Source organism: Tachysurus vachellii, chromosome 20 (assembly GCF_030014155.1).
Source record: "Tachysurus vachellii isolate PV-2020 chromosome 20, HZAU_Pvac_v1, whole genome shotgun sequence".
Taxonomy (NCBI): domain Eukaryota; kingdom Metazoa; phylum Chordata; class Actinopteri; order Siluriformes; family Bagridae; genus Tachysurus; species Tachysurus vachellii.
This window is the reverse complement of record NC_083479.1, coordinates 94,923-120,000: the sequence shown is the minus strand read 5'-3', so window position 1 is coordinate 120,000 and position 25,078 is coordinate 94,923. Positions and strand designations below refer to the sequence as shown.

The 25,078-nt window shown below is 42.7% G+C and overlaps 2 protein-coding genes across 9 annotated transcripts in view; both read left to right on the top strand.

The window, feature by feature from the left end:
* Nucleotides 1–17,473, top strand: part of ehbp1l1b (EH domain binding protein 1-like 1b) — a 26,784-nt gene extending 9,311 nt beyond the window's left edge. For 4 of the 8 annotated variants that reach the window (XM_060895640.1, XM_060895641.1, XM_060895643.1 and 1 more), the window contains 16 exons: nucleotides 1–157; nucleotides 3,240–3,752; nucleotides 4,898–5,191; nucleotides 6,106–6,846; nucleotides 7,833–9,359; nucleotides 10,365–10,581; nucleotides 10,818–10,990; nucleotides 11,140–11,188; nucleotides 11,454–11,825; nucleotides 13,697–13,748; nucleotides 14,635–14,666; nucleotides 15,010–15,121; nucleotides 15,409–15,508; nucleotides 15,582–15,655; nucleotides 15,799–15,913; nucleotides 16,008–17,473. The exon at nucleotides 1–157 is cut by the window's left edge and continues 9 nt beyond it. In XM_060895640.1, coding sequence (XP_060751623.1) covers nucleotides 1–157; nucleotides 3,240–3,752; nucleotides 4,898–5,191; nucleotides 6,106–6,846; nucleotides 7,833–9,359; nucleotides 10,365–10,581; nucleotides 10,818–10,990; nucleotides 11,140–11,188; nucleotides 11,454–11,825; nucleotides 13,697–13,748; nucleotides 14,635–14,666; nucleotides 15,010–15,121; nucleotides 15,409–15,508; nucleotides 15,582–15,655; nucleotides 15,799–15,913; nucleotides 16,008–16,095 — 4,616 coding nt within the window. In that variant the 3' untranslated portion in view covers nucleotides 16,096–17,473. Of the gene's footprint in view, nucleotides 158–3,236; nucleotides 3,753–4,897; nucleotides 5,192–6,105; nucleotides 6,847–7,832; nucleotides 9,360–10,364; nucleotides 10,582–10,817; nucleotides 10,991–11,139; nucleotides 11,189–11,453; nucleotides 11,826–13,696; nucleotides 13,749–14,634; nucleotides 14,667–15,009; nucleotides 15,122–15,408; nucleotides 15,509–15,581; nucleotides 15,656–15,798; nucleotides 15,914–16,007 lie in introns of all 8 variants that reach the window. The other 4 variants (XM_060895642.1, XM_060895646.1, XM_060895647.1 and 1 more) reach the window with 4 other exon arrangements.
* A 482-nt stretch (nucleotides 17,474–17,955) lies between these two features.
* Nucleotides 17,956–25,045, top strand: frmd8 (FERM domain containing 8). The gene is made up of 11 exons (XM_060896171.1): nucleotides 17,956–18,092; nucleotides 18,688–18,775; nucleotides 19,092–19,259; nucleotides 19,541–19,642; nucleotides 19,734–19,792; nucleotides 20,071–20,237; nucleotides 20,414–20,614; nucleotides 21,548–21,671; nucleotides 21,784–21,933; nucleotides 22,019–22,217; nucleotides 23,115–25,045. The coding sequence occupies exons 1-11, from the start codon at nucleotides 18,090–18,092 to the stop codon at nucleotides 23,222–23,224; spliced, it is 1,371 nt and encodes a 456-aa protein (XP_060752154.1). The 5' UTR covers nucleotides 17,956–18,089; the 3' UTR covers nucleotides 23,225–25,045.
* The last annotated feature ends 33 nt before the right edge of the window (nucleotides 25,046–25,078 follow it).

Below are 25,078 nucleotides of genomic sequence, written 5' to 3'. Positions count from 1 at the left end.
AGTTTAAGGCTAACAGCGGCGAGGCTAACAGAAGCGAGGCTAACAGCGGCGAGGCTAACAGAAGCGAGGCTAACAGAAGCGAGGCTAACAGAAGCGAGGCTAACAGAAGCGAGGCTAACTCTCGGTCCATTCCTGCACAGTGTGCTGATAAACAGAGGTGAGTCTGTGTCTCATTGTGACAGCAGCGTACAGTCAAAAGGACAAAGTTTTGGCAGTGATATAAATGGTGTGTTTTGCTGCTTAGGCTGTTTTTGCACAGCATTTTAAACAAAAAGCTTTATTAGACAAAAAACATTGCACTGGTTTTGTCAGTGGCATAAAATAACCAGCTAACACAATTTCCCTGATCATATCATCAGCACATTTGAAAGTGTCATTAATTCAGATAATTGCCAAAAAGAATATTGTACCTGAAAGAACCATTTAGTGGATCGTCAAAAACTTCAAAGAGGGCTGCAGTGAGAAAGGCCTCAGGACGTCCCAGAGTGTCCAGCAAGGAGGACCGTCTCCTCCTGAGGAGTCAGAATCGTGAGTGCATCTGCACAAAAACACACAGTGACACGAAGACCTTTGGACATATGGCCTGGTGTCAAGAAGGGCAACAAAGAAGCCACTTCTGTACCAGAAAAACATGAAGAACAGACTGAAACTGCTGAAAATACAAGGATTGGACAGCAGAAGACTGGTGCAAAGTTATTTTCTCTGATGAAGCTCCCACCCGACTCTTTGGGATTTGTCTGTAAAGGTGAACGCTACCATGAGCCCTGCGTCGTGCCAACAGTGAAGCATCCTGAGACCATCCGTGTGTGAGGACGAGTTTAACACTTATTGTTGTACAGAGAGTGCTGTGATTAACACGGCTAACTGACTCCACATCCCTGTACATGCTAACAGACATGTGACCAGAGTGATGTGTGGCAGAGGACTGAACTTTACACTGAGATCAGAAAGGAAGAAAGAACAAAAGATGAATAACAGGTGTGATTATAGTGAGTGTGTAGTGAGTGTGTAGTGAGTGTGTAGTGAGTGTGTAGTGAGTGTTAGAGTCTGATCAAAGCTGATGATTCTGTAACAGTTATTACATCTGAAAGCTTAAATTAAAGGAACATTATCTGATGCTCTGATCTGATTATACACACACACACATGAACACACACACACGTACACACACATGTATACACACATGTATACACACACGTACACACACATGTATACACACACATGTATACACACACATGTATACACACATACACACACATGTATACACACATGCATACACACACATATACACACACGTATACACACACATACATACACACACATATGTATACACACACGGACACACACACACATACACACACACATGTATACACACATATGTACACACACATGTACACACACATGTATGCACACACATGTACACACACACACATGTACACACACACACATGTACACACACGTGTACACACACATGTATACACACATGTACACACACATACACACACATGTATACACACACATGTACACACACATGTATACACACACATGTACACACATACATGTATACACACATACACACACATGTATACACACATGCATACACACACATATACACACACGTATACACACACATACACACATGTATACACACACATACACATACATGTACACACACACATGTATACACATACTGTACATGAACACAGACATATACACACATGTATACACACAGACATGTATACACACATATGTATACACACATATACACACACATACATACACACACACATATGTATACACACACATGTACACACACATGTATACACACACATGTACACACACACATGTATACACACATACACACACATGTATACACACATGCATACACACACATATACACACATGTATACACACATATGTATACACACATGTACACACACACATGTACACACACACATGTACACACACACACACACATGTACACACACATGTACACACACACGTATACACACACATGTACACACACATATACACACGTATACACACACATACACACACATGTACACACACACATGTACACACACACATGTACACACACACACATGTACACACACATGTATACACACACACACACATTTACACACACACACATGTATACACACATGTACACGCACACATGTATACACACACACGTACACACACACATGTATACACACACATGCATACACACACATGTACACGCACATATACACACACACATGTATACACACATACACACATGTATACACACATACACACACATGTATACACACACACACATGTATACATACACATACATGTATACACACACATATACACACTCACATGTATACACACATATACACACATGTATACACATACTGTACATGAACACAGACATATACACACGTTTACACACATACATGTATACACACACATACACATACATATAAGTAATAAGTATACACACACATATACATGCCCATGTACACACACACACACACAGATAGGTAATCTGGTAGCCTAATGGTTCAGGCGTTGGACTACTGATCGGTCATGAGTTCAAATCCCAGGTACAGTACACCAAGCTGCCAATTCTGGGCCCCTGAGCAAGGCCCTTAATGCTCAATTGCTCAGTTGTATAAATTGAAATAAATTGTAAGTTAGCAGGAGTCTGCTGCTAAAGCCAGAACTGTAAATATATGTGTGTCCCTGTTTACTCTGTGTGTGAGATAAAGATCAGCTTCAGTGTCTGTGCAGGATTTCTGTGGTCTATATTTATACACATGAGCCACTGCAGCTGTCCTTCTTCTATACTAACGTCAGTCGTACTGTGATTGTACTGAGTTACTGCTCCTGTTCTCATGTGTCATTATAATCTCTCTCTCTCTCTCTCTCTCTCTCTCTCTCTCTCTCTCTCACACACACACACACACACACACACACACACACACACACACAGGTCATTAAGATCACCTGATGGTAACATGGGTCTGAGTGTGTAAACTGATGTATAAAGATGTTAGAATATTATGGATTAGACAGTGTGGATCAGATCCTGTCTGTCTGTCTCTCTGTGTGTGCAGACAAAACACCGAAGCCATAGTCCCTCTGTCTCACTGCTACTCACACACACTCTTCACCTCCAGCATGCTAAGGCTGCATGGTGTGCACTTTCACACTTTGTCTTTTGACCCCTGACTCCTGTCTCTGTCCTTCAGTCTGGGGTCAGTGCTCAAAGCAGGAAAGTCTGATGAACTTCCTGTATCTGAGGATGTGGAGGACATCAAGACTGTCCCTCCTCCGTGGCCTTTCTCCGTATCTGGATCCGTGTCTCGGTCTATGTCCTCCATCCCAGACAGACGATCGGGAGACGTGTTGTGGGCGGAGCGTCCACCTCTCGCAGAAGAGGAGCCTGACTTTACAGTTGCAGACCTTAACGACGTGTATGTGACGTCTCAAGATGCGGAGAATAAAAGTCTACCTACTACAGACAGAACTTCACCCACTGAGATACAGGCTGATAAAGAGGCTCCTGTCCCACCTGTGGTCATACTCTTCATCACAGAGGATGATGAGGAGTCACCCAAAATGGCAGAACCAAAGGAGGAACCTGTGAGTCAAACTGTTCTGACTTGTTCTGATGAGGACAAAGTGACGATTACAGACAGCATCATCGAGTGTGAGGACGAGAAGAAACATGAGCGAGAGGACAGCACTGTGAGGGACAGCAGGTAAGTATATTAAAACACATACACACACAGATTTACAGCAGTGTGTGTGTGTTCACACTGTCTGGATGTGATGTGGACATGAAGGAGAGAGTGTATGAAGAACAAAATCTGATAGGAGAAGAGAAGAATCTGGAGGGTTTAACACACGTCCATCATCGGCACACTGACTGAGGTTGTGGTGTGTGTGTTGGGGCGTGAAAGGGGTGGAGTTCATATAAAGGGGTGGAGTTATTCTGGGGTTGTGGCAGCACTCAGGTCTTTACTCAGGCTACGCATATTAGGGTTCTTTAGGTGTGTGAGAGCTTCAGCTTTCTAAAGAGGTTCTTCTAGAAACCCTCTCTCTGGAAGTTCACCAGAGGGACCAAATCAATAAACACATTAAAGTCCTAATAATAAAATAATAAATAAAAATAATAACTTACTGTCACAGTTACACACAGACTGGTGTCATCAGACACGGTGATGTAAACACATCTGGTTGTGGCTTTTACATCCTGTTTCTCACCTCAACACCTTACTCTCAGACTTAATGTCTGTTTGTGTTCATGTATATGCTCTAATTCTCTCTCTCTCTCTCTCTCTGTCTCCCTCTGTCTCTCTCTCTCTCTCTCTCTCTCTCTGTCTGTCTCCCTCTGTCTCTCTCTCTCTCTCTCTCTCTGTCTCTCTCTCTGTCTGTCTCCCTCTGTCTCTCTCTCTCTCTCTCTCTCTCTCTGTCTCTCTCTCTGTCTGTCTCCCTCTGTCTCTCTCTCTCTCTCTCTCTCTCTCTCTCTCTCCCTCTGTCTCTCTCTCCCTCTCTCTCTCTCTCTCTCTCTCTCTGTCTCTCTCTCCCTCTCTCTCTCTCTCTCTCTCTCTCTCTCTCTCTCTCTCTCTCTCTCTCTCCCTCTCTCTCTCTCTCTCTCTCTCTCTGTCTCTCTCTCCCTCTCTCTCTGTCTCTCTCTCTCACTCTCTCTCTCTCTCTCTCTCTCTCTCTCTCTCTCTCTCTCCCTCTCTCTCTCTCTCTCTCCCTCTCTCTCTCTCTCTCTCTCTCTCTGTCTCTCTCTCTCTCTCTCTCTCTCTCTCTCTCTCTCTCTCTCTCTCTCTCTCTGTCTCCCTCTCTCTCCCTCTCTCTCTCTCTCTCTCTCTCTCTCTCTCTCTCTCTTTTATAGCTTAAATCAAATCTCTACAAATCCAATAAAAATCAGTGCTGACTCCCAAGTCACAGAGCCTGAAACACCCACCACTGAAGACAGACACTCTGAGGACACACACACCACAGACGCAGCCATCACAGACACACACACTCCTGATCCCCCCAGCGGTCAGAGTGAGATCCCTCTGTGTGCAGCGAGAGCGAGGGATCAGAAAGACGAGCTGGACGTCAGAGAGGAGACACACAGAGACACTTCACATGGAGACAGTAACATGGAGGTTTTCACAAGAGTGAAGGCAGAAACAGCAGGGTGAGTGTGTGTGTGTGTGTGTGTGTGTGTGTGTGAGAGTTTTATTACTGAGTCTGTGTTAATAAGAGTAGAGATCTGAGCATCAGGTTTAAAAACGTGTCGAGTTTCACGCTCGGATTGTTCAGTACTCCAGTACTTCAGGTCCTGAGTGCAGTTTGTTCTGATTAAGATACACAGCATATTATCACATTATTTAAACAGCGTAAAAAACAAAACCTGATCATCGAGAAGATGCCGAAACATGTAACATCTCTGATACCTTCATTAGCATTAGCACTTCTTAGCTCTTAATGACACCATGCTAAAGATTAACAAGGAGAGAAAAGATGGAGGTTCAGACGACACCGAGGGTTCCTGTGGGCAGTTTGGAGAAAAATAAAATGAGGCAATAAATCCCAGAGAAATAGAGATAGAACCAACTGGTGAATCTGGACGGAGGGTATGATGGAGACGTCTCAGCTGCATTGAGTGTGTATGTGAGTTTTAAGAGATGTTTTAATAGATTTTACCAAACACGCCTCTTTGTTTGGTTTGGTTTATGCCTCCATCATACCATCATGCCATGACAGACATTTTGGATGTAAAGCTAAAAACCAGCAAGATGAAGATTTTAATGTTAGAGTACCAGGTGTTAGCACAGAGTCATGGGAGGAGTCGACGGAAAAGACTGATGAAGATGAAGGAGGATCAGGAGACGTGTTTAGGGTCTTCAGGCCTTGTGAAAGGGATAGATGGTGTGTTGTATAAAGGGTAAGTGTGAGAGGACGTGCAGGAACACAGTGTAGGTCCATCTGCATGGATCATAAGATACATAAGACACTATGGAATGTTTGTAAAGTCTGTCACTTTATTCCTGGCCTCTGGTTTATCCGTTGTGGTGATTTCCATTTTCTCCAAACTTGCTTGTTCCCCAGTTATGAAACGGTGACGTCCATGTCGATTCCTACAGAAACCAACAATCCTGAAGACACAGAATCTGCAAACCAAGAGTTTGAAATCCTTCCACCTGAAGCCTTCTGTGATACAAACCTGATCACAGCTACAAAAGGAACTACAGAGGAGCATCACAAAGCACCGATTAATGAAGACATTAACACTCAGATTTCCTGTGAGGATGCGAGTCATGTGACATCTGCCTCTGAGCCTTCAGGACAGAGCCTAGTGGATTGCTTGAGGTTGGCTGCCTCAGAGGTAGAAAGAGAGGCAGAGTCTGTAAAAAAACAACCAGAAGCTGAAATAAGCAACAGTAAAAGAACAGTACACAAGGTGAACATCAGCAAGGAGTCCACAGGGGTAGGAGGCCAAACCTGCAGAAATGAACAGAAACTTAAAGCAAATGAGAATTCAGAACCAAATATTGAGAAGTTCAGAAAGCCGTCTCAATCTCCAGACTCTAGTACAAGTCCAGATAATAATAATGGTCTTTACTCCAATGAGGATGTTCCAGTTTTAAAAGAAGTTGATTTTGATGACATAGCAAGTGAAGAACAGAGCACGAATGAAGAACCTGGAGAAATTATACCAGATCTTCAGAAGAAAGAGACATATGTGTGTCCCTTGGTTTTGTCTGAAAGTGTAGAGGAGGAGCTGGAGTTTGAGACGGGGCAGGAGGACCTGGGGACAGTGTGGCTCGCTGAACTCTATATGGACGAAGGGTAAGTGCCTGAGTCAGTGTTTGGTGGCTTCGTCTTGGTGAAACTGGAGTGGAGACTAAACTGTACCTTGTACCGTTACACTGTGTCTGCTTGTCCAGCTGCAGATTGGTGTTTAACGTTGTTAACGTTGACGGCGAGTGTCTGAAGTTTGCTGTTACACAAAAGCATTAATGCTGCATCTGCTCGTTGCTGCAGTGGCGTGTGATGGACAACTGCATGATAGTAAACTCATCTATTCAAAATAATACTTGAACTGACTCGTAAAAATACTGAACTGCACTTTCACTTTAATGCTGTGAACTTCATGACTGCTGGCTTCTGACTTTATGAACTGGAGCTGATGTTTTTTCGCTTGCGCCGCTGTTGCAGATTCATTTGGAAACAGAATTTGATGAGTTTGTATTTTTGTTGTTGCCTGATTACATAATCATGTACCATAACAATGTAATGTTTCTGTAGTGTCGATGCTCTATCATTCATCTTTATTAATGAGCTAAAGTCACTTTATACGTCCTCATATACAGTAAGACACCTTAGAACCCGGGAGGTCCAGATTTCTAGGGCAATGAACCCAATGAACCCAATGAACCCAATGAACCCAATGAACCCAAACCAAAAGCTAACACAAGAAGTTAGTTCCTCTGAGCTGAAAAGCAGAAGTCAGTCATGTGGCTTAAATCTCCACAATCTTCATGTTGTTGACTGAAAAAACAACAAAAATAGCTTGATTTGATGTTTTTGCTCTAAAATGTAGCACTAGTGTATAATAACCTTGTGCTTTCTCTTGGGTTCATCATCAACATGTCATTAAATTACAGCTGATACTTTACACTTGAGAATAAAATGGAGTTGAGAATAAATCAGTGCAGTGTTTAAGGCTGAGAGCTGTTGTGGTGTTGATTGGCATTTGCATGCTGCATGTTTATGATGAACAGAAGCTGGTGTGTTGGTGATGGTGTTCTTCATTGGTGTCCCATTTCTCACAGACAGATGGAATCACCAGCATCATATGAGATCATCAACACACAGCCTGAAGCCGTGTCACAGAACTCTCCAGCTGACAAAACAAATCCTCCGCAAGATGCAAAAGACGCAAAACCTCGTGAAAACAAGCAGAACAGAGCTTCAGTGCAGGAAGTTGAGCCTAATGTTCCCTCTGGGTCCAGTGCTATTGTTCTACCACATTACAACACAAACAAAGGAAATGGAAGTAAGAATGAGGAAGTGAAGTGGGGAAGTACGATCTCTCCATCAGAGCGCACTTACAAAGCCATCACACAGGCTGAACTTACTGTTCTTCAAACGAAGACAGAACATCTTTTTTTAGGAAAAACAGGAAAGGTTCAGCCAGATGAAGATAAACATGCCCCAAATCATGTCAGTAGACCTTTAGGAACATCTAAAGATAAGACAGATGATGGCAGTAGATCTTCAGAAATAGCTGAAGAACTGGGAGATAACATCAAGAGGTCATCAGAAGCAGAACTAGAACAGCCAGATGGTGTAAACACTAAAGATGAACCAGGTGATGCTACCCCATGTTTGAGAAAAGATCAGACAGATGATGGCAAAAGAGCAAAAGAGCAAGAAAACACCAGCAGATCTTTAGGAACAGTGAACAAAGAGCTAGATAATGTTCAGAGACCTTCAGGAATAGCTAATGAACAGCCAGGTGATGGCCAAAGATCATTAGGAACAGTCAAAGAAGAGCTCAAACAATCTTTAGAAGATGCTAAAAAACAACCAGAGGATGTAAAAGATCAGCCAGATGATGACAAGAGAGCAGCTGGAAAACAGGTAGATAATCATCAGAGACATTTAGGAGCACCAATAGAACAGCCAGCCGAGGTCGAAGGATTCATAGCATTGTCTAACGAACCGCTTGATGATGTCAGCTTTAGAGCTTTAGAAACAAGAACAGAAGAGCCGGAGGCTAGCACAAGAACAGCTAAACATCTGTCAGATGATGTCACCTTTAGATCAGTTAACATTCCTTCAGGTAGCTCAGTGGAGCCACAGCAAAAAAACTCAGCAGAATCTCTTAATGAAACTACTGAAGAATCTTCTGTTGTGTCAGAAGAGAGCTTCCTGCTGGAAAGGATTTGCCAAATGGCAGAGGACACGTCACCACCGTCTGTTCCTGTTTCTGTCCCGGTTCCTCGGCCCAGAAAGCGTCTCGTCCCCTCCGAGTCTGACTTTGATCTTACACTGACACCTCCACTACAACACAGAGTCTACACTATATCACCAGAACAGAGTCAACTTCCTGTGTCAGAGGTCACTGTGACCTGTGAAGATCCCACTGCAGATGCTGCTGAGCTTCACGCTGATGAAACAGAGACGAGTAAAAGCCAGAAGGAGCAAGTGTTAGAGGATGAGAGAAAAGAGACACAAAACACAAAATCCAACAAAGAAACTTTGGAAAACGTTCCAGCTCACAGAGTTGGTGCTGAGTATGAGCTCGACGGAGCTCGAATAGAAACGCTGACCGCTGCTCCGCTCCTGGACCATCTGTAAGTGTGATGAGAACAACTGCTTTCTCTTAACATCAGTTCAGGTGAATTCATCAATATTCACCAAGCTGTGATTTCTGATTGGCTCAGAGATGATCACACAGTGTTTAGAGCGGAGTACTGAGCTGCTCGGCGTACGGCGTTCACACGTGATCATTAACACTGGTGTTAGTCACCGAATCATCTGTAAAGTTGATGTGACACAGTGATTAGAAACAGCCAGCATCTTAACACACCTTATTTTATCAATTATTTATTTTCATCTTTAATGTTTTTTTAATTTCTTTCTCTGATTAATGAAAGTAACTTTAAACAAAGATTTTGTAACATAGTGTTGTAGAACATCTGTACACACTGTAGAACATCTGTACACACTGTAGAACATCTGTACACACTGTAGAACATCTGTACACACTGTAGAACATCTGTAAACACTGTAGAACATCTGTACACACTGTAGAACATCTGTAAACACTGTAGAACATCTGTACACACTGTAGAACATCTGTACACACTGTAGAATATCTGTACACACTGTAGAACATCGGTAAACACTGTAGAACATCTGTACACACTGTAGAACATCTGTACACACTGTAGAACATCGGTAAACACTGTAGAACATCTGTACACACTGTAGAACATCTGTACACACTGTAGAACATCTGTACACATGCTGATCATGCTAACGCTCTGATCTGTGATTAACAGTGATAAACAGTCACTCCCCCACTTTCTCTCTCTGTCTTTTCCTGTGCTGCGATATAAAATGTACATTATGTGTGTGTGCTTGTGTGTGTCTGAGTGTGTCTGAGTGTACGTGTGTGTGTGGCAGTGTGTGTATATATGTGTGTGTATATGTGTGTGTGCTTGTGTGTGTCTGAGTGTGTGTGAGTGTATATGTGTGTGTGTGTTTGAGTGTGTGTATGTGTGTGTGTATGTATGTGTGTGTGTATGTGTTTGTGTGAGGACGAGGAAGTAAATTGGTCTCTGGTTGTGTTACAGGTGCGAGCTGCTGAGTAAAGATTCATCTTGTTCAGGAATCTCAGGCTCCATGTTGAAAGAGGAAAGTGAAGCTGCACTTGTGGAGAACGACAGCAGAAACTCTCTGTGTGAGGAATCGGTGAAGACGTCGCTGCCTGTTCTGCCTCAAAGCACAAAGAAAAACATCCCTCCACCAGTCAATCTACAGGAAGTCCAACACAACACTACACCTGAACAGGTGCAGAACTTTACTGATAATCCTCTATCTGATGACACACATAGGGGAGGTTCCCTCAGTAGGCAGCATTGTTCTGCTCTCTAGGTTTAACTCCCTTAAAGTCAAATTAAGGAATTAGGGGTTAGGTTTAAGAATTAAGGATCTAACACTAACCCTGAGATTTGGAAATATTCACATCACTCCCTTTCTCTGTCTGTCTCTGTGTCTGTCTCTCTGTCTGTGGGTCTGTCTGGAAGGTGGTGTCTCCCCTCCCAGCCCCCGCCCTTGTGAGCAGCAGTCAGTCATTACTGCAGTGGTGTCAAGAAGTAACGCAGGGCTACAGAGGTGTGAAGGTGACCAACTTCAGCACATCCTGGAGGAATGGCCTGGCTTTCTGTGCCATCCTGCACCACTTCCACCCAGATAAGATGTGAGTCATCTGAATAAACCTAATCTTGGCTAAATGCACCTGAACACACTGGAATAGACCTGAACAAATGCAAACACACCTGACTAGACAGAATACACTGCCACACACATCTGCATTAAACATTAAACAATTAACCTCTGTTTTTTCAGTGACTTTGATGCCCTGGAGCCTCAGGATATAAAGCTGAATAACAAGAGAGTAAGTAAACATCTGTCTTTCTGCCTTGGTAATAATTCTGTCACTCTGTCTCTGTGTAAGTCTCTGTCTCTCTCTCTCTGTCTCTCTGTCTCTCTCTCTCTCTCTCTCTCTCTCTCTCTCTCTCTCTCTCTCTGTCTCTCTCTCTCTGTCTCTCTGTCTCTCTCTCTCTCTCTCTCTCTCTCTCTCTCTCTCTCTCTCTCTGTATCATGTAGTGCTCTTTAACCTCATATAGTCTGTCTGCTGTCTGTACTCTGTGTCTGTGCAGGCTTTTGATGGGTTCTCAGAGTTGGGGATCTCCCGCCTCTTGGACCCTTCTGATCTAGTTCTGCTGTCGGTTCCAGATCGGCTCATGGTGATGACGTACCTTAGTCAGATCCAATCACACTTCTCAGGTCAGAACCTCAGTGTTTTGCAGTTAGAGAAGAACAGCAGCAAGTCCAGCTATACTGTTTCCCAGCCAGACCAAACCAATGGCACAGACACTCTGGATGGAGACGGACCAACCAGCACGACTCTGATCCCCCCGCCTCGGACCAAACGGCCAGTAAAAGGGGATGACATGAAGACGGATGGAGGAGTGCAGACTCCAGTAGCACCACCACGGCACAGACAGCAGGAGGAGAAAGAACAGATTGAGGTAAGAACAATGTATGTAGTGACCCTGTGTAGTGACCCTGTGTAGTGTATCTGTGTAGTGACCCTATGTAGTGACCCTGTGTAGTGTCTCTGTGTAGTGACCCTGTGTAGTGTCTATATGTAGTGACCCTGTGTAGTGTCTCTGTGTAGTGTCTTTGTGTAGTGTCTCTGTGTAGTGTCTCTGTGTAGTGACCCTATGTAGTGACCCTGTGTAGTGACCCTGTGTAGTGACCCTGTGTAGTGTCTCCGTGTAGTGTCTCTGTGTAGTGTCTCTGTGTAGTGACCCTGTGTAGTGTCTCTGTGTAGTGACCCTGTGTAGTGTCTATATGTAGTGACCCTGTGTAGTGTCTCTGTGTAGTGTCTTTGTGTAGTGTCTCTGTGTAGTGTCTCTGTGTAGTGACCCTATGTAGTGACCCTGTGTAGTGACCCTGTGTAGTGACCCTGTGTAGTGTCTCCGTGTAGTGTCTCTGTGTAGTGTCTCTGTGTAGTGACCCTGTGTAGTGTCTCTGTGTAGTGACCCTGTGTAGTGTCTCTGTGTAGTGTCTCTGTGTAGTGTCTTTGTGTAGTGTCTCTGTGTAGTGACCCTATGTAGTACCCTGTGTAGTGTCTCTGTGTAGTGTCTTTGTGTAGTGTCTCTGTGTAGTGTATTTGTGTAGTGTCTCTGTGTAGTGACCCTGTGTATTGTCTCTGTGTAGTGACCCTGTGTAGTGACCCTGTGTAGTGTCTCTGTGTAGTGACCCTATGTAGTACCCTGTGTATTGTCTCTGTGTAGTGACCCTGTGTAGTGACCCTATGTAGTGACCCTATGTAGTGACCCTGTGTAGTGACCCTGTGTAGTGTATCTGTGTAGTGACCCTGTGTAGTGACCCTGTGTAGTGACCCTATGTAGTGACCCTGTGTAGTGACCCTGTGTAGTGTCTCTGTGAAGTGTCTCTGTTTAGTGACCCTGTGTAGTGTCTCTGTGTAGTGTCTCTGTGTAGTGATCCTGTGTAGTGTCTCTGTGTAGTGTCTCTGTGTAGTGTCTCTGTGTAGTGTCTCTGTGTAGTGACCCTGTGTAGTGTCTCTGTGTAGTGACCCTGTGTAGTGTCTCTGTGTAGTGTCTCTGTGTAGTGACCCTGTGTAGTGTCTCTGTGTAGTGACCCTGTGTAGTGACCCTGTGTAGTGTCTATGTGTAGTGTCTCTGTGTAGTGTCTCTGTGTAGTGACCCTGTGAAGTGTCTCTGTGTAGTGTCTCTGTGTAGTGACCCTGTGTAGTGTCTCTGTGTAGTGTCTCTGTGTAGTGTCTCTGTGTAGTGTCTCTGTGTAGTGACCCTGTGAAGTGTCTCTGTGTAGTGTCTCTGTGTAGTGACCCTGTGTAGTGTCTCTGTGTAGTGTCTCTGTGTAGTGACCCTGTGTAGTGTCTCTGTGTAGTGTCTCTGTGTAGTGACCCTGTGTAGTGTCTCTGTGTAGTGACCCTGTGTAGTGTCTCTGTGTAGTGTCTCTGTGTAGTGACCCTGTGTAGTGTCTCTGTGTAGTGTCTCTGTGTAGTGTCTCTGTGTAGTGTCTCTGTGTAGTGTCTCTGTGTAGTGACCCTGTGTAGTGTCTCTGTGTAGTGTCTCTGTGTAGTGACCCTGTGTAGTGTCTCTGTGTAGTGACCCTGTGTAGTGTCTCTGTGTAGTGTCTCTGTGTAGTGACTCTGTGTAGTGTCTCTGTGTAGTGTCTCTGTGTAGTGTCTCTGTGTAGTGACCCTGTGTAGTGTCTCTGTGTAGTGTCTCTGTGTAGTGTCTCTGTGTAGTGTCTCTGTGTAGTGTCTCTGTGTAGTGACCCTGTGTAGTGACCCTGTGTAGTGTATCTCTGTTAAAATGTTATAAAGCAAGATTCTTCTGTCTTCCAGCAGGCAAATAAAGATGAAGAGAAAAACCCAGCAGCAGACACAACACAAGCTGGTAAGTCTGACACTAGATCACTAGAAAACAAAACTCATTTCCTGCTGTGTTCCAGTAAGTGCACTACTGTAGTGTAGTGTAGTGTTGTGTAGTGTAGTGTATAGTAGTGTAATGTTGTGTAGTGTAGTGTATAGTATAATAGTGTAGTGTATAATAGTGTAGTGTAGTGTAGTGTAGTGTTGTGTAGTGTAGTGTATTGTAGTGTAATGTAGTGTATAGTAGTGTAGTGTATAATAGTGTAGTGTAGTGTATAATAGTGTAGTGTAGTGTATTGTAGTGTAATGTAGTGTATAGTAGTGTAGTGTATAATAGTGTAGTGTACTGTAGTGTACTGTAGTGTAATGTAGTGTATAGTAGTGTAGTGTATAATAGTGTAGTGTATAATAATGTAGTGTAGTGTATAGTAGTGTAGTGTGGTGTAGTGTAGTGTATAGTATAATAGTGTAGTGTATAATAGTGTAGTGTAGTGTAGTGTTGTGTAGTGTAGTGTATAGTATAATAGTGTAGTGTATAATAGTGTAGTGTAGTGTAGTGTATTGTAGTGTAATGTAGTGTATAGTAGTGTAGTGTATAATAGTGTAGTGTAGTGTATAATAGTGTAGTGTACTGTAGTGTACTGTAGTGTAATGTAGTGTATAGTAGTGTAGTGTATAATAGTGTAGTGTATAATAATGTAGTGTAGTGTATAGTAGTGTAGTGTGGTGTAGGGTAGTGTATAGTAGTGTAGTGTATAATAATGTAGTGTAGTGTATAGTAATGGTGTGTATAATAATTGTGTGTATAGTAACAGTAATTAGTGTAGATTTTGAAACACATCCCAACTGATTATTAATGATTAAAGGAATGTGATTATTAATGTGTGACATTGTTACTCGTCTGTTTACAGACTCACCCAGATGTGCAGATGAGCAAATGACGGTCAGTTACACACTGGCACTGTTTTACTCTCACTCTGTTTTACTCTCACTCTGTTTTACTCTCACTCTGTTTTACTCTCACTCTGTCTCTCTCTTTCACTGTTTATTTTTGCTGCATCAGTCTCTCTCTCTCTCTCTCTCTCTCTCTCTCTCTCTCTCGCTCTCTCTCTCACTCTGTATCACACTCATATTTGTGTATTATTTTGGGTCTTGTTTGCATTAGTGTCTGTTACTGTCATTGTTGATTGATGTATCTATACCCCTGTGCATCTCTCTCTGTCCCGTTCCATATGTGTGTGTGTGTGTTTGTGTGTGTGTGTGTGTGTGTGGGGGGGGCACTGCAGGACACCAGTCAGTATGTGGTGAATGAGATGAAAGCTTTGGAGCTTGAGGAGAAACACATTGACACCCGAGCAGCAGTGGTGGAGCGCAGACTGAGACGCCACATGGAGACAGGTGAGACAAGTGGACAGTAGGACACGAGACATGTGAGACACAGTGGGACAGGTAAAATACAACGAGCAGGTGAGACACAGAAAGTTTCAGATGGTAGTAAAACCACCAAAGTAATTTACAGGACAAACAGAACAGCAGGGGGAGCTGAAGAGCCGCTTCAAAAAAATCAAGTGCTTAACTTTATGTCCTTGGGCAGATGACCTCATCCATAAACACATCCCCATACTTTTTCACTTTAGAAAATAAAACACTGCTACAGCAGTGTGTGTGTGTGTGTGTGTGTCTAGGTAGTGATAAGGAGCAGGAGGAGAAGCTGATACAGGAGTGGTTCACACTGGTCAATAAGAAGAATGCTTTGATCAGGAGACAGGACTATCTGGAGAGTCTGTAAGAGCTCAAACACACACACACATTACTGCTGATTAATGTTTGATTACTTAGTGATGGTGTGTGTCTGCAGGCAGCAGGAACAGGACTTAGAGAGGAGGTTTGAGCTCCTGACCCGAGAGCTCAGAGACTTGATGGCTGTCGAAGGTAAAACACATTTTTCAAAGATGCTATGAAGCTGAATGTACCTGACTAAATGTCCATGTTTAACTTTAATGTGTGTGTGTATGTGTGCGTGTGTGTATGTGTGTGTGTGTGTGTGTGTGTGTGTGTGTGTGTGTGTGTGTCAGACTGGCAGAAGAGTGAAGCTCATCAGCACCGTGAAGCACTTCTCCTGCAGGAACTTGTCTCTCTGGTCAATCAGCGTGATGAGTTAGTCAGAGACATGGACGCCAAGGAGAGAGGGTGAGACACACACACACACACACACGTCATGATACATATGATTTGTGTGTGTGTCTGCTGCAGTGTTTTTTTACCGTATGTATCAACTATGCAGGGCGCTGGAAGAGGACGCTCGCCTGGAGCGAGGTTTAGAGCTTAGACGCATGAAATACAGCAGCAAGGAGAAGTGTGTGCTGCAGTAGAGACACACAGCGTCCTGACACACTCTCAAACGTGTGTGTGAGAGAGAGAAGATGTGTATCAGAACTGTTGGTTTATCAAAGTGCAGCAGCACCTCTACAACTGCACTGTATCAGAGCACAGAAATGCATTCTGGGTAACTTAGTACACACTGATGTTTTTATCACAAAAACTTTAAATAAGAGAGAAATGGTCAAGGGGACATGGGGACATGGGGGACATGTTAAACAAAGAAATTGTTGGGTATGCAGATGTGACCTCTGACTTTCAGGAGTGCCTCAGTGTGTTATCACAATTTGGACCTCATGGCCCATCACTGGCATCATCATCATCTTCATCATGTTTATAATAAAGAGCTGCACCATAATGTGTCGTTTAATTTAAACTTCCTAATTTATCTCTCTGTCTCTTCATATATCTTCAAAAAGGTGAAGACTGGAGTTCAGCTGTTACAGTACAAATAAAAAACAAATAAAACACAAGTATAATCTTCCTTAACTGGTAATTGGGGTAAATATTTTAATACAGTGGGGCAATTAAGCATAAAACACATCCACAGCTAAAGAAACTTTTCGGTGCATAAGGATGGTCTAACAGTAAAGACTTCAGCTTCAGGTTGCTTGTGTCAGTGTTCTCTGGGGTTTTTAGTTCATCCTTTTTCATAGTCTTTAAAATGTGAAGATTTCTTTGTGACGTGCTTAGTGATGTTGATCTTCAGACTGGTTTCCTTTCCTGTATGTTTTGGATCATTGTCCTGCTTGAAGCTTATTTATACTTATTTACACCACTGTATTAATCTTTACTCTGATTTTATTTTGGTTTCCTTTTTATTATTTAGATTTGTGTAATTTTATAAGTGTGATAAACATCGTCCTCTCTGGATTTTACAGAACTTTATGTTGTCATGCAGTTTGTGTTAAAGTTGATTAATGTTAATGTTTTTATTTTAAGTCTTTATAGTGCCTTTAAAGGTTTGATACCTTTTTTTTGAAAGATACTGTTTTTCTGGGTTGTGAAATTATTTATTTTGTGTTTTGTGGTGATTTGACTGGATTGTTTTTATGTGTCTGTCTGTATTCCTTTTGTTTAAAGGTTAGGAAAAGACATTTATTTAGTAATTACAAATTATATTAGATCATTCTGTTAAATATTGCTGCTTTCTAGAAACAGGAAGTATAATAAATTCCATTCTTTATTTTACTTTGATATAAGCGTTTAAACTGATGTTCATACAGTATTAAAGTTTTTATTTTCCATATGATGCTGAGAGTAAAGCTTGACTCTGATTGGCTACTGAAATGACCAATCAGTGGCTTTCCTTTAATTAGCCTGACATTTTGACGTGTTTATCGTGTATTAATAAAGTTTATTCCTGCTTTAGTAATCTACCTTTATGTTATTTATAAAATGTGATTCACACTGTGACACCATTATATATTAAATATCTACCTTATTTTATGTGAATGTATAATGTATATTTATGACATTTGGCAGAAGCCCTTATCCAGAGAAACTTTACATTTTAACATCTTATTTTACACAACAGATCTGTTGAGGGTTAAGGGCCTTGCTCAGGGGCCCAGCAGTGACGGACTGGTGAACCTAGGGTTAGAACTCACAACCTTCTGATCAGTAGATTAGCACCTTAAACACCGTCCCCTGTTAAAGCGCCGTTATATTGTATATAATAATAATAATAATAATAATAATAATAATAATAAGAAGAAGAAGAAGAAGAAGAAGAAGAAGAAGAAGAAGAAGAAGAAGAATTACTGTTTATAAAACAAACTAAACATAATCATGATAAATAAATGACTGTTATGTCAGTAACCTGTCAACAGGCGGCGCTAAATACACAGGAAAGGCGGAAACAGATCAACGTTATGGTGGTTATTGTTGTTCAGTGGGAAAAAACACTTAGCATTTTAGCATCCTGCTGTTAGCACTGCGCGGTTCAGCTGCTGTCGCAACCACAACGTTTCTCACCAGAACATCGATGGTAACTATAAACTCTATATAATCCGTTTATAACCCGTTTATAGTCGGTGTTAATGACACTCAGCCCTCCGGTTCCAGCGCAGATCCGCGGTCAGGAAGCGCCCCGGTGAGTGAGAGCTAACGCCGGGAACAGCAGCCTTCACTGCGGGCTGGGCTTAGCTTAGCTTATTATAGATTATCTTAGATTAGATTAGATTAGATTAATTTAGATTAGATTAATTTAGATTAGATTAGCCGCTGTAGTGAAATATAACGTTGGAACTTTCTGTAAGTTTTATAGTGTTTAATGTCAGCAGTGTTATTGTACGTAAAATCTGAGCAGGCCGTAAAAGTGCCATAAACTCTAAATACGTCTAAATACAGTTAAACTAAACCCAGTGTTAATGTTAATGTTAATGTTAATGTTAATGTTCATTTATCTCTGGATCAGCTGCACCAACACACATGTAATCTGCTCAGGGTCAGTGTTGGGGATCTAACAGTGTGTTATCTCTGGACCACAAGCAATGATGTTCAGGTGTGTGTGTGTGTGTGTGTGTGTGTGTGTGTGTGTGTGTGTGTGTGTGTGTGTGTGTGTGTGTGTGTGTGTGTGTCAGATGGAGGGAGATGAATGTGATATTTCCTCAGAACAGTCTGAACTTTCCCACTCAAATAGAGGAAGTGTTTCTTCATCAGTCGCTCGTGGTGAGTCTCTTGTACACACACACACACACACACACACACACACATTGTTTTGATGTTTATGGGGCGTGGCCTCACTTTCACAGGTCACATGACCATAAGATGTCTTTAGTGTGTAGCTGTTTTAGGACATCGTGTCTCCCCTAAACCCTCCTGCAGTGTCCCCTCTCTGACACGTCCCTTTACACCTCCTCTATATTTTAAATTCTTGTTTTTGTGGGAGATAGAAAAGAGATTCAGCTCAATAAGGTGTGTGCTATATATATATAGTGCTGGGTTTTATAACATTAACTTAATTCATCTTTGTGTCTGTGTGTAGCTCAAGATGTTTTGGTGTACCTGGTCAGTGATGGGGCAGTACAGGTGTGTGTAGAGAGTGTAGGCTGTGTGTGTGTACAGGACCTGGGACGCAGTGTGAGAGACGCCCTCAACATTCCTGACTCAGCTCAGGACGTCTTTGCCTTCTGGCTGTGTTCACCCCTGTTGGGTAAGAGAGACTCACACACACACACACACACACACTGGTATGAGAACAAGCATTCAGTGGTGTTACTGTGTTGTTTTGGGTGATGTTGTGTTGATCATCTTGACTAGTGTGTGTTCTAGAGTAACTACAGATATGCTATACACGCTAATGCAGAAACTGTAACTGATGGAAATCACTTCTGCTAATAGAGAATTAAATATTTGATGCAGAATGTTATACTATATAAATATGTGTAACCAGTATAAGTAAGTGTGTGTGTGTGTGTGTGTGTGTGTGAACAGAGCTGCAGTTGAAGCCGAAACACCAGCCATATAAACTGTGTCGTCAGTGGCAGGACCTTTTGTACCGCTTCACTGATGGACACACAGAGGACATCGCACTAGGTGTGTGTGTGTGTGTGTGTGTGGATATTGTGTGTAAGTTCGTTTGTGGGTCATCTGTGTGTGTTTATACTGAATGTGTTCTGATTTGTAGATGAGCCATGTCTGCAGTACAAGAGGAACGTTTTTTACCCCAAATCTAAAGAGCTTCAGGTAAACGTACACACACAGACACACACATTCACTACTGAGGAAAACGCACTGTGTGTCAAATGGAGTGTTGAAGTGCACTGAAAGCATTTGTGCACTTCTCTGTGTAGTTAAAGGTGGGGCCACCAGGTAGGAAAAGGGTGGAGCTACCAGTGAGCTGAAGGGGCAGAAACACCTTTTCTATTTTTAGATGAACTTTTCAGGAGTTAATTTCCCTCACATTCTGTTCTGTATCTGTGTGTGTGTGTGTGTGTGTGTGTGTGTGTGTGTGTGTGTTGCAGGTGGAAGATGAGAATGTGTTGCGGCTCCTGTATGATGAGGCAAAATTAAACATCGTTGAGGGCCGGTACCCTTGTGACCCTGAGCACTGGAGTCGATTGGCTGCTCTGTCCTGTGCTATCGAGATCGGTACAGGACTTGATGACCAGCAGCTGACTGCCGCTATCAGGTACTCACACAGAAACACTCTAATATCAGGGGCGCACACACACACACACACACACACACACACTCCAATCTCAGGTACACACATGTATTCACAATACTATATTCAGTTAGTGTGTGTCATCCCCCCTTTCCTCCTGTGTGTGTGTGTGTGTGTGTGTGTGTGTGTGTGTGAATCAGAGACAAGAAGCTGTCATCGCTGCTGCCAGCCCATGTAGTGGGGGGTGTGGGGACCGGGCTCCTCTCCACCCTCAGGCTGAGGACGGGGCGACGTGCTGAACTAGAGCAGAACTTACTGAAGGAGTATCACACGCTACACACTGAATCACGCCCACTCATCCTTCAGTACCTCTGCATCTGTCACACACTGCCTTATTATGGGTCAGTACACACACACAAACACACACACTGCCTTATTATGGGTCAGTACACACACACAAACACACACACTGCCTTATTATGGGTCAGTACACACACACAAACACACACACTGCCTTATTATGGGTCAGTACACACACACAAACACACACACTGCCTTATTATGGGTCAGTACACACACACAAACACACACACTGCCTTATTATGGGTCAGTACACACACACAAACACACACACTGCCTTATTATGGGTCAGTACACACACACAAACACACACACTGCCTTATTATGGGTCAGTACACACACACAAACACACACACTGCCTTATTATGGGTCAGTACACACACACAAACACACACACTGCCTTATTATGGGTCAGTACACACACACAAACACACACACTGCCTTATTATGGGTCAGTACACACACACAAACACACACACTGCCTTATTATGGGTCAGTACACACACACAAACACACACACTGCCTTATTATGGGTCAGTACACACACACAAACACACACACTGCCTTATTATGGGTCAGTACACACACACAAACACACACACTGCCTTATTATGGGTCAGTACACACACACAAACACACACACTGCCTTATTATGGGTCAGTACACACACACAAACACACACACTGCCTTATTATGGGTCAGTACACACACACAAACACACACACTGCCTTATTATGGGTCAGTACACACACACAAACACACACACTGCCTTATTATGGGTCAGTACACACACACAAACACACACACTGCCTTATTATGGGTCAGTACACACACACAAACACACACACTGCCTTATTATGGGTCAGTACACACACACAAACACACACTGTCTTATTATGGGTCAGTACACACACACAAACACACACACACTGTGGTTTTTATATATTCTCTCTCACTCGCTCTCTCTCTCTCAGGTGTGCATTCTTTGTGGGTGAGATAGACAAGCCGGCTCAGGGTCTGCTACAGCGTGGTGGGCGTAAGGTGGTGAGTGTAGGGATCAGTCTGGAAGGAGTGTATGTCATCGACACTAAGGAGAAGGTGAGGATCTGTTTTGACTGCAGGTTTTCACAGTCACTGTGATGGGCTTGGCCATGCTGTCATTTTATTATTTCATTGCATGTGTAAACTAATTAGTGTGTGTGTGTTTCAGCATGTGCTCCTGGGTCTGCGGTTCTCAGAGCTGTCTTGGGATCATACCTACCCTGATGCTGAGGGAGATTCGCACATCTTGTGGCTGGAGTTTGATGGAGAAGAAGATGGAACGCCTGTCAATAAATTACTGAAAATTTACTCTAAACAGGTATACACACACTCACACACACACTCACACACATCCATACTTACTCTGTGTGTTTCATAGACGGAGCTGGTGTGTATGTTTCCAGGCGGAGCTGATGAGCGGTTTGATTGAGTTCTGTGTGGAGTTGCGCTCTGTTGGTGACGCGGCTGCCTCCCAGATGGCTTCAGCTCAGGAGCAGAGTGTAGAGGGAGCGAGGGGGCGACGTGTGGGGAAAGTTCGCAGGCAGAGCAGTGTAGTGTGCAGCAGAGTGCACACTCTCAACACCATCAGTTATGTGGATGACGGTGAGTGGAATGGCATTAAAACTTTCCCAGAGAATGTAGTAGGGTGGAGTTAGTGACAGCCCTGAGTCACATCCTTACAGCGCAGGAGACCTGACATCATGCATCCTGAGTCACTGTATTTACTTTTATTATTAGCTCATGCTGTCACAAATGCCCCTTTCCCCCAGAGGCAGTTTGAGTGCAGGTTCGGAGCCTAATTTAGAACCAGTTCTTTCTTTTCCGACAGCCAAAGCACCGGCTCTGAACCAGGAAAAGTGGTTCTTAAGTAGCACCAAAACGTTGCTGGTCTAGATTTAAGAACCGCTTGTGTCAGGGGCTGTGGGCGGGGCTACTGTTAGCGCCTGGGGGCGGGGCTACTGTTAGCGCATTTGATAATGTACCTTAAGTATACTAATGTTTAATACTTTTTTACTTTAAGCACACATGATAGTAAGTAGCTACATGCTAAGGCTAACTTTTTTCTGTGTTAATGATAAAATAACGTTATGTACTTTCTCCATTACAACCTCCGTTTATACAGATTACATGGAGCTGCACGTACACGTTGGATTCGCTCCGTTTGGGTGTTAATGTAGGTTCACAAAGCCATGAGTATTAACAGTAAAGTAACATCCGCTATTGTTGATGTGTTTGTGTTTGCCGCTGCTGCGCTAACGTTGCTGGGACACGTGACACGTATACAGTGACGTCAGACTCGGCTCTGTGATGCTCTTTAGCCGGTGGAAAGACAAACCGGTTCTTAGAAGGTTTACCAGTGGAACCAACTTTGAACCAGCACCAGTGCTAGCTCTGAACCAGCACTCGGTTCTTTTTGGTGGAAAAGGGGCATTAGTGTAACAGACTTGTCTCAGTGATGTACAGTACGGAAACAATAATAATCACCTGCTCACCTTTCAGGAAAAGAGATAAAGCGCCTGAAACCTAAGAGAGCGGCGTCCTTCTTCACCAAACAAACTCCTCCCTCTTACTCTGCGGTTCAGGTGACGGAAAACCTGGAGCAGAGCTGAAACACTGCCTTCTGTGGAGACCAAATTCACACACACACAAATATATATAGTGATGAACTGAAGGGACAGACAGACTGGACCAAGACTGTGCAACATGGGTGAATAACAGGTTACAGCACATCGACGCTGAGATGTTTCTCCACTATGCAAACACCTCTAAACCAAATGGAGAAAAAGACTCATGAGACAGTCTCTCTTAACAAAGTGCCAGAGTGTCTGATCTCAGTGTGTTCTCACAACAGTGCTTTATCCACTCATCACAGAGACACGTCTTTATTATCCACTCATCACAGAGACATGTCTTTATTATCCACTCATCACAGAGACACGTCTTTATTATCCACTCATCACAGAGACACGTCTTTATTATCCACTCATCACAGAGACACGTCTTTATTATCCACTCATCACAGAGACACGTCTTTATTTTCCACAACACTGCTGTGTCACCAAGGTAATGATAGGCTGCATCCCAAACTGCATGTTTAACAAAGTCTCCTAAGTGGGCTGTGTCCCAAATCTTTATAGTTTGTAGCATAGTGACAAATAGTGAAATCACTTTTTAAAGCACAGTTTCACCCTTAACTAATTTGTTAGAGAAGGGTTTTAAAAACACAATACAGAATAATCACACTGGTGTTTAATACAGTCACAAATGGACAGAAGTGTATTTGTTGAATATATTAATCTTGGAAATGGGGAGTTTCCCAGTTAAATGTGCACCACCTGAAATTTGGGGTTTGGTTTGGTTTTGTTTTATGGAGTAGAATCTTGCAAATCTTCGATGCTGTGTTATGTTCCAAAACCCACACACACATTGCTGCATTTTGTAGTAATTGTGTTAGTGTGACATAGGTGTCTGTTTTGACAACCTGTTCTGCAGCAGCATGTAATTTGGGACGTAACCATAGAGTTCATACCTTACAGTTCATTCCAAAAAAAAAGGTGAGAAATTGTTCTTGTGTTTGTAAAATAATTTCCTGCACACATAACGAGTGTTGGTGTAATTATTACAGAATGTACACTTTAATAAGTCATGTTTACAGCTGGCCTTGTTAAACCTCTTTATGCCTCGTTAGGCCTTATTAAGGCTCATTCTTATTATCTGTTTCATCATCTAAGTGACCTGAGTGCTTTCTGACTGAGACGATGTGCTCGCTCTGTTACACTGGTGTCAATTTAACACTCACACTGCAGACGGTGAAACGTTCACAACACTCAACGTCACAGAGTTTTATAACAGACACTTCACTAATGAAAGCCTGACTATGGAAATCATGTTGGCAGGACTTTTATATGAAATTGTAAATATCTTTCTAATTTAAAGACTGTTGTGACCAATATAACCTGCTTTTATATCAAGGCTTTGTGTGTAATACAAAGCTTTATATATCTGAATGTTCCAGATAAAGAAATTAAATTGGATGGAATATCCCTCATTTTTTACCTTTAAGTGGATATTTGTGAGGATATTTTCCATGTTTTGTTTTTTTTCTTCCATTTCTGTGACCTTGCACTACTAATATTAGTGATGATGATGATGATGATGATCTAAGATAATTACATGGCATGTGTCTGGGATGTTGGAGCTCAGTGGTTCAGGTGTTTGACTACAAACCCCAGGTCCACCAAGCCTCTGGGCTCCTGAGCAAGGTTCTTAACTCTCAATTGCTCAGTTGTATAAAATGATATAAATGTGTCTCTCCCTGTAGGTTGTCTGCTAAATGCCATAAATGTATCGGTGGATTTTATAATAAAAAACATGTAAATAAACTTTTGAGCTTATGATTAAGAAATAAAGCAAAACATTTGTTTAACACATTTTGTCACTTGGAGATAATTATGTTGCTCCTT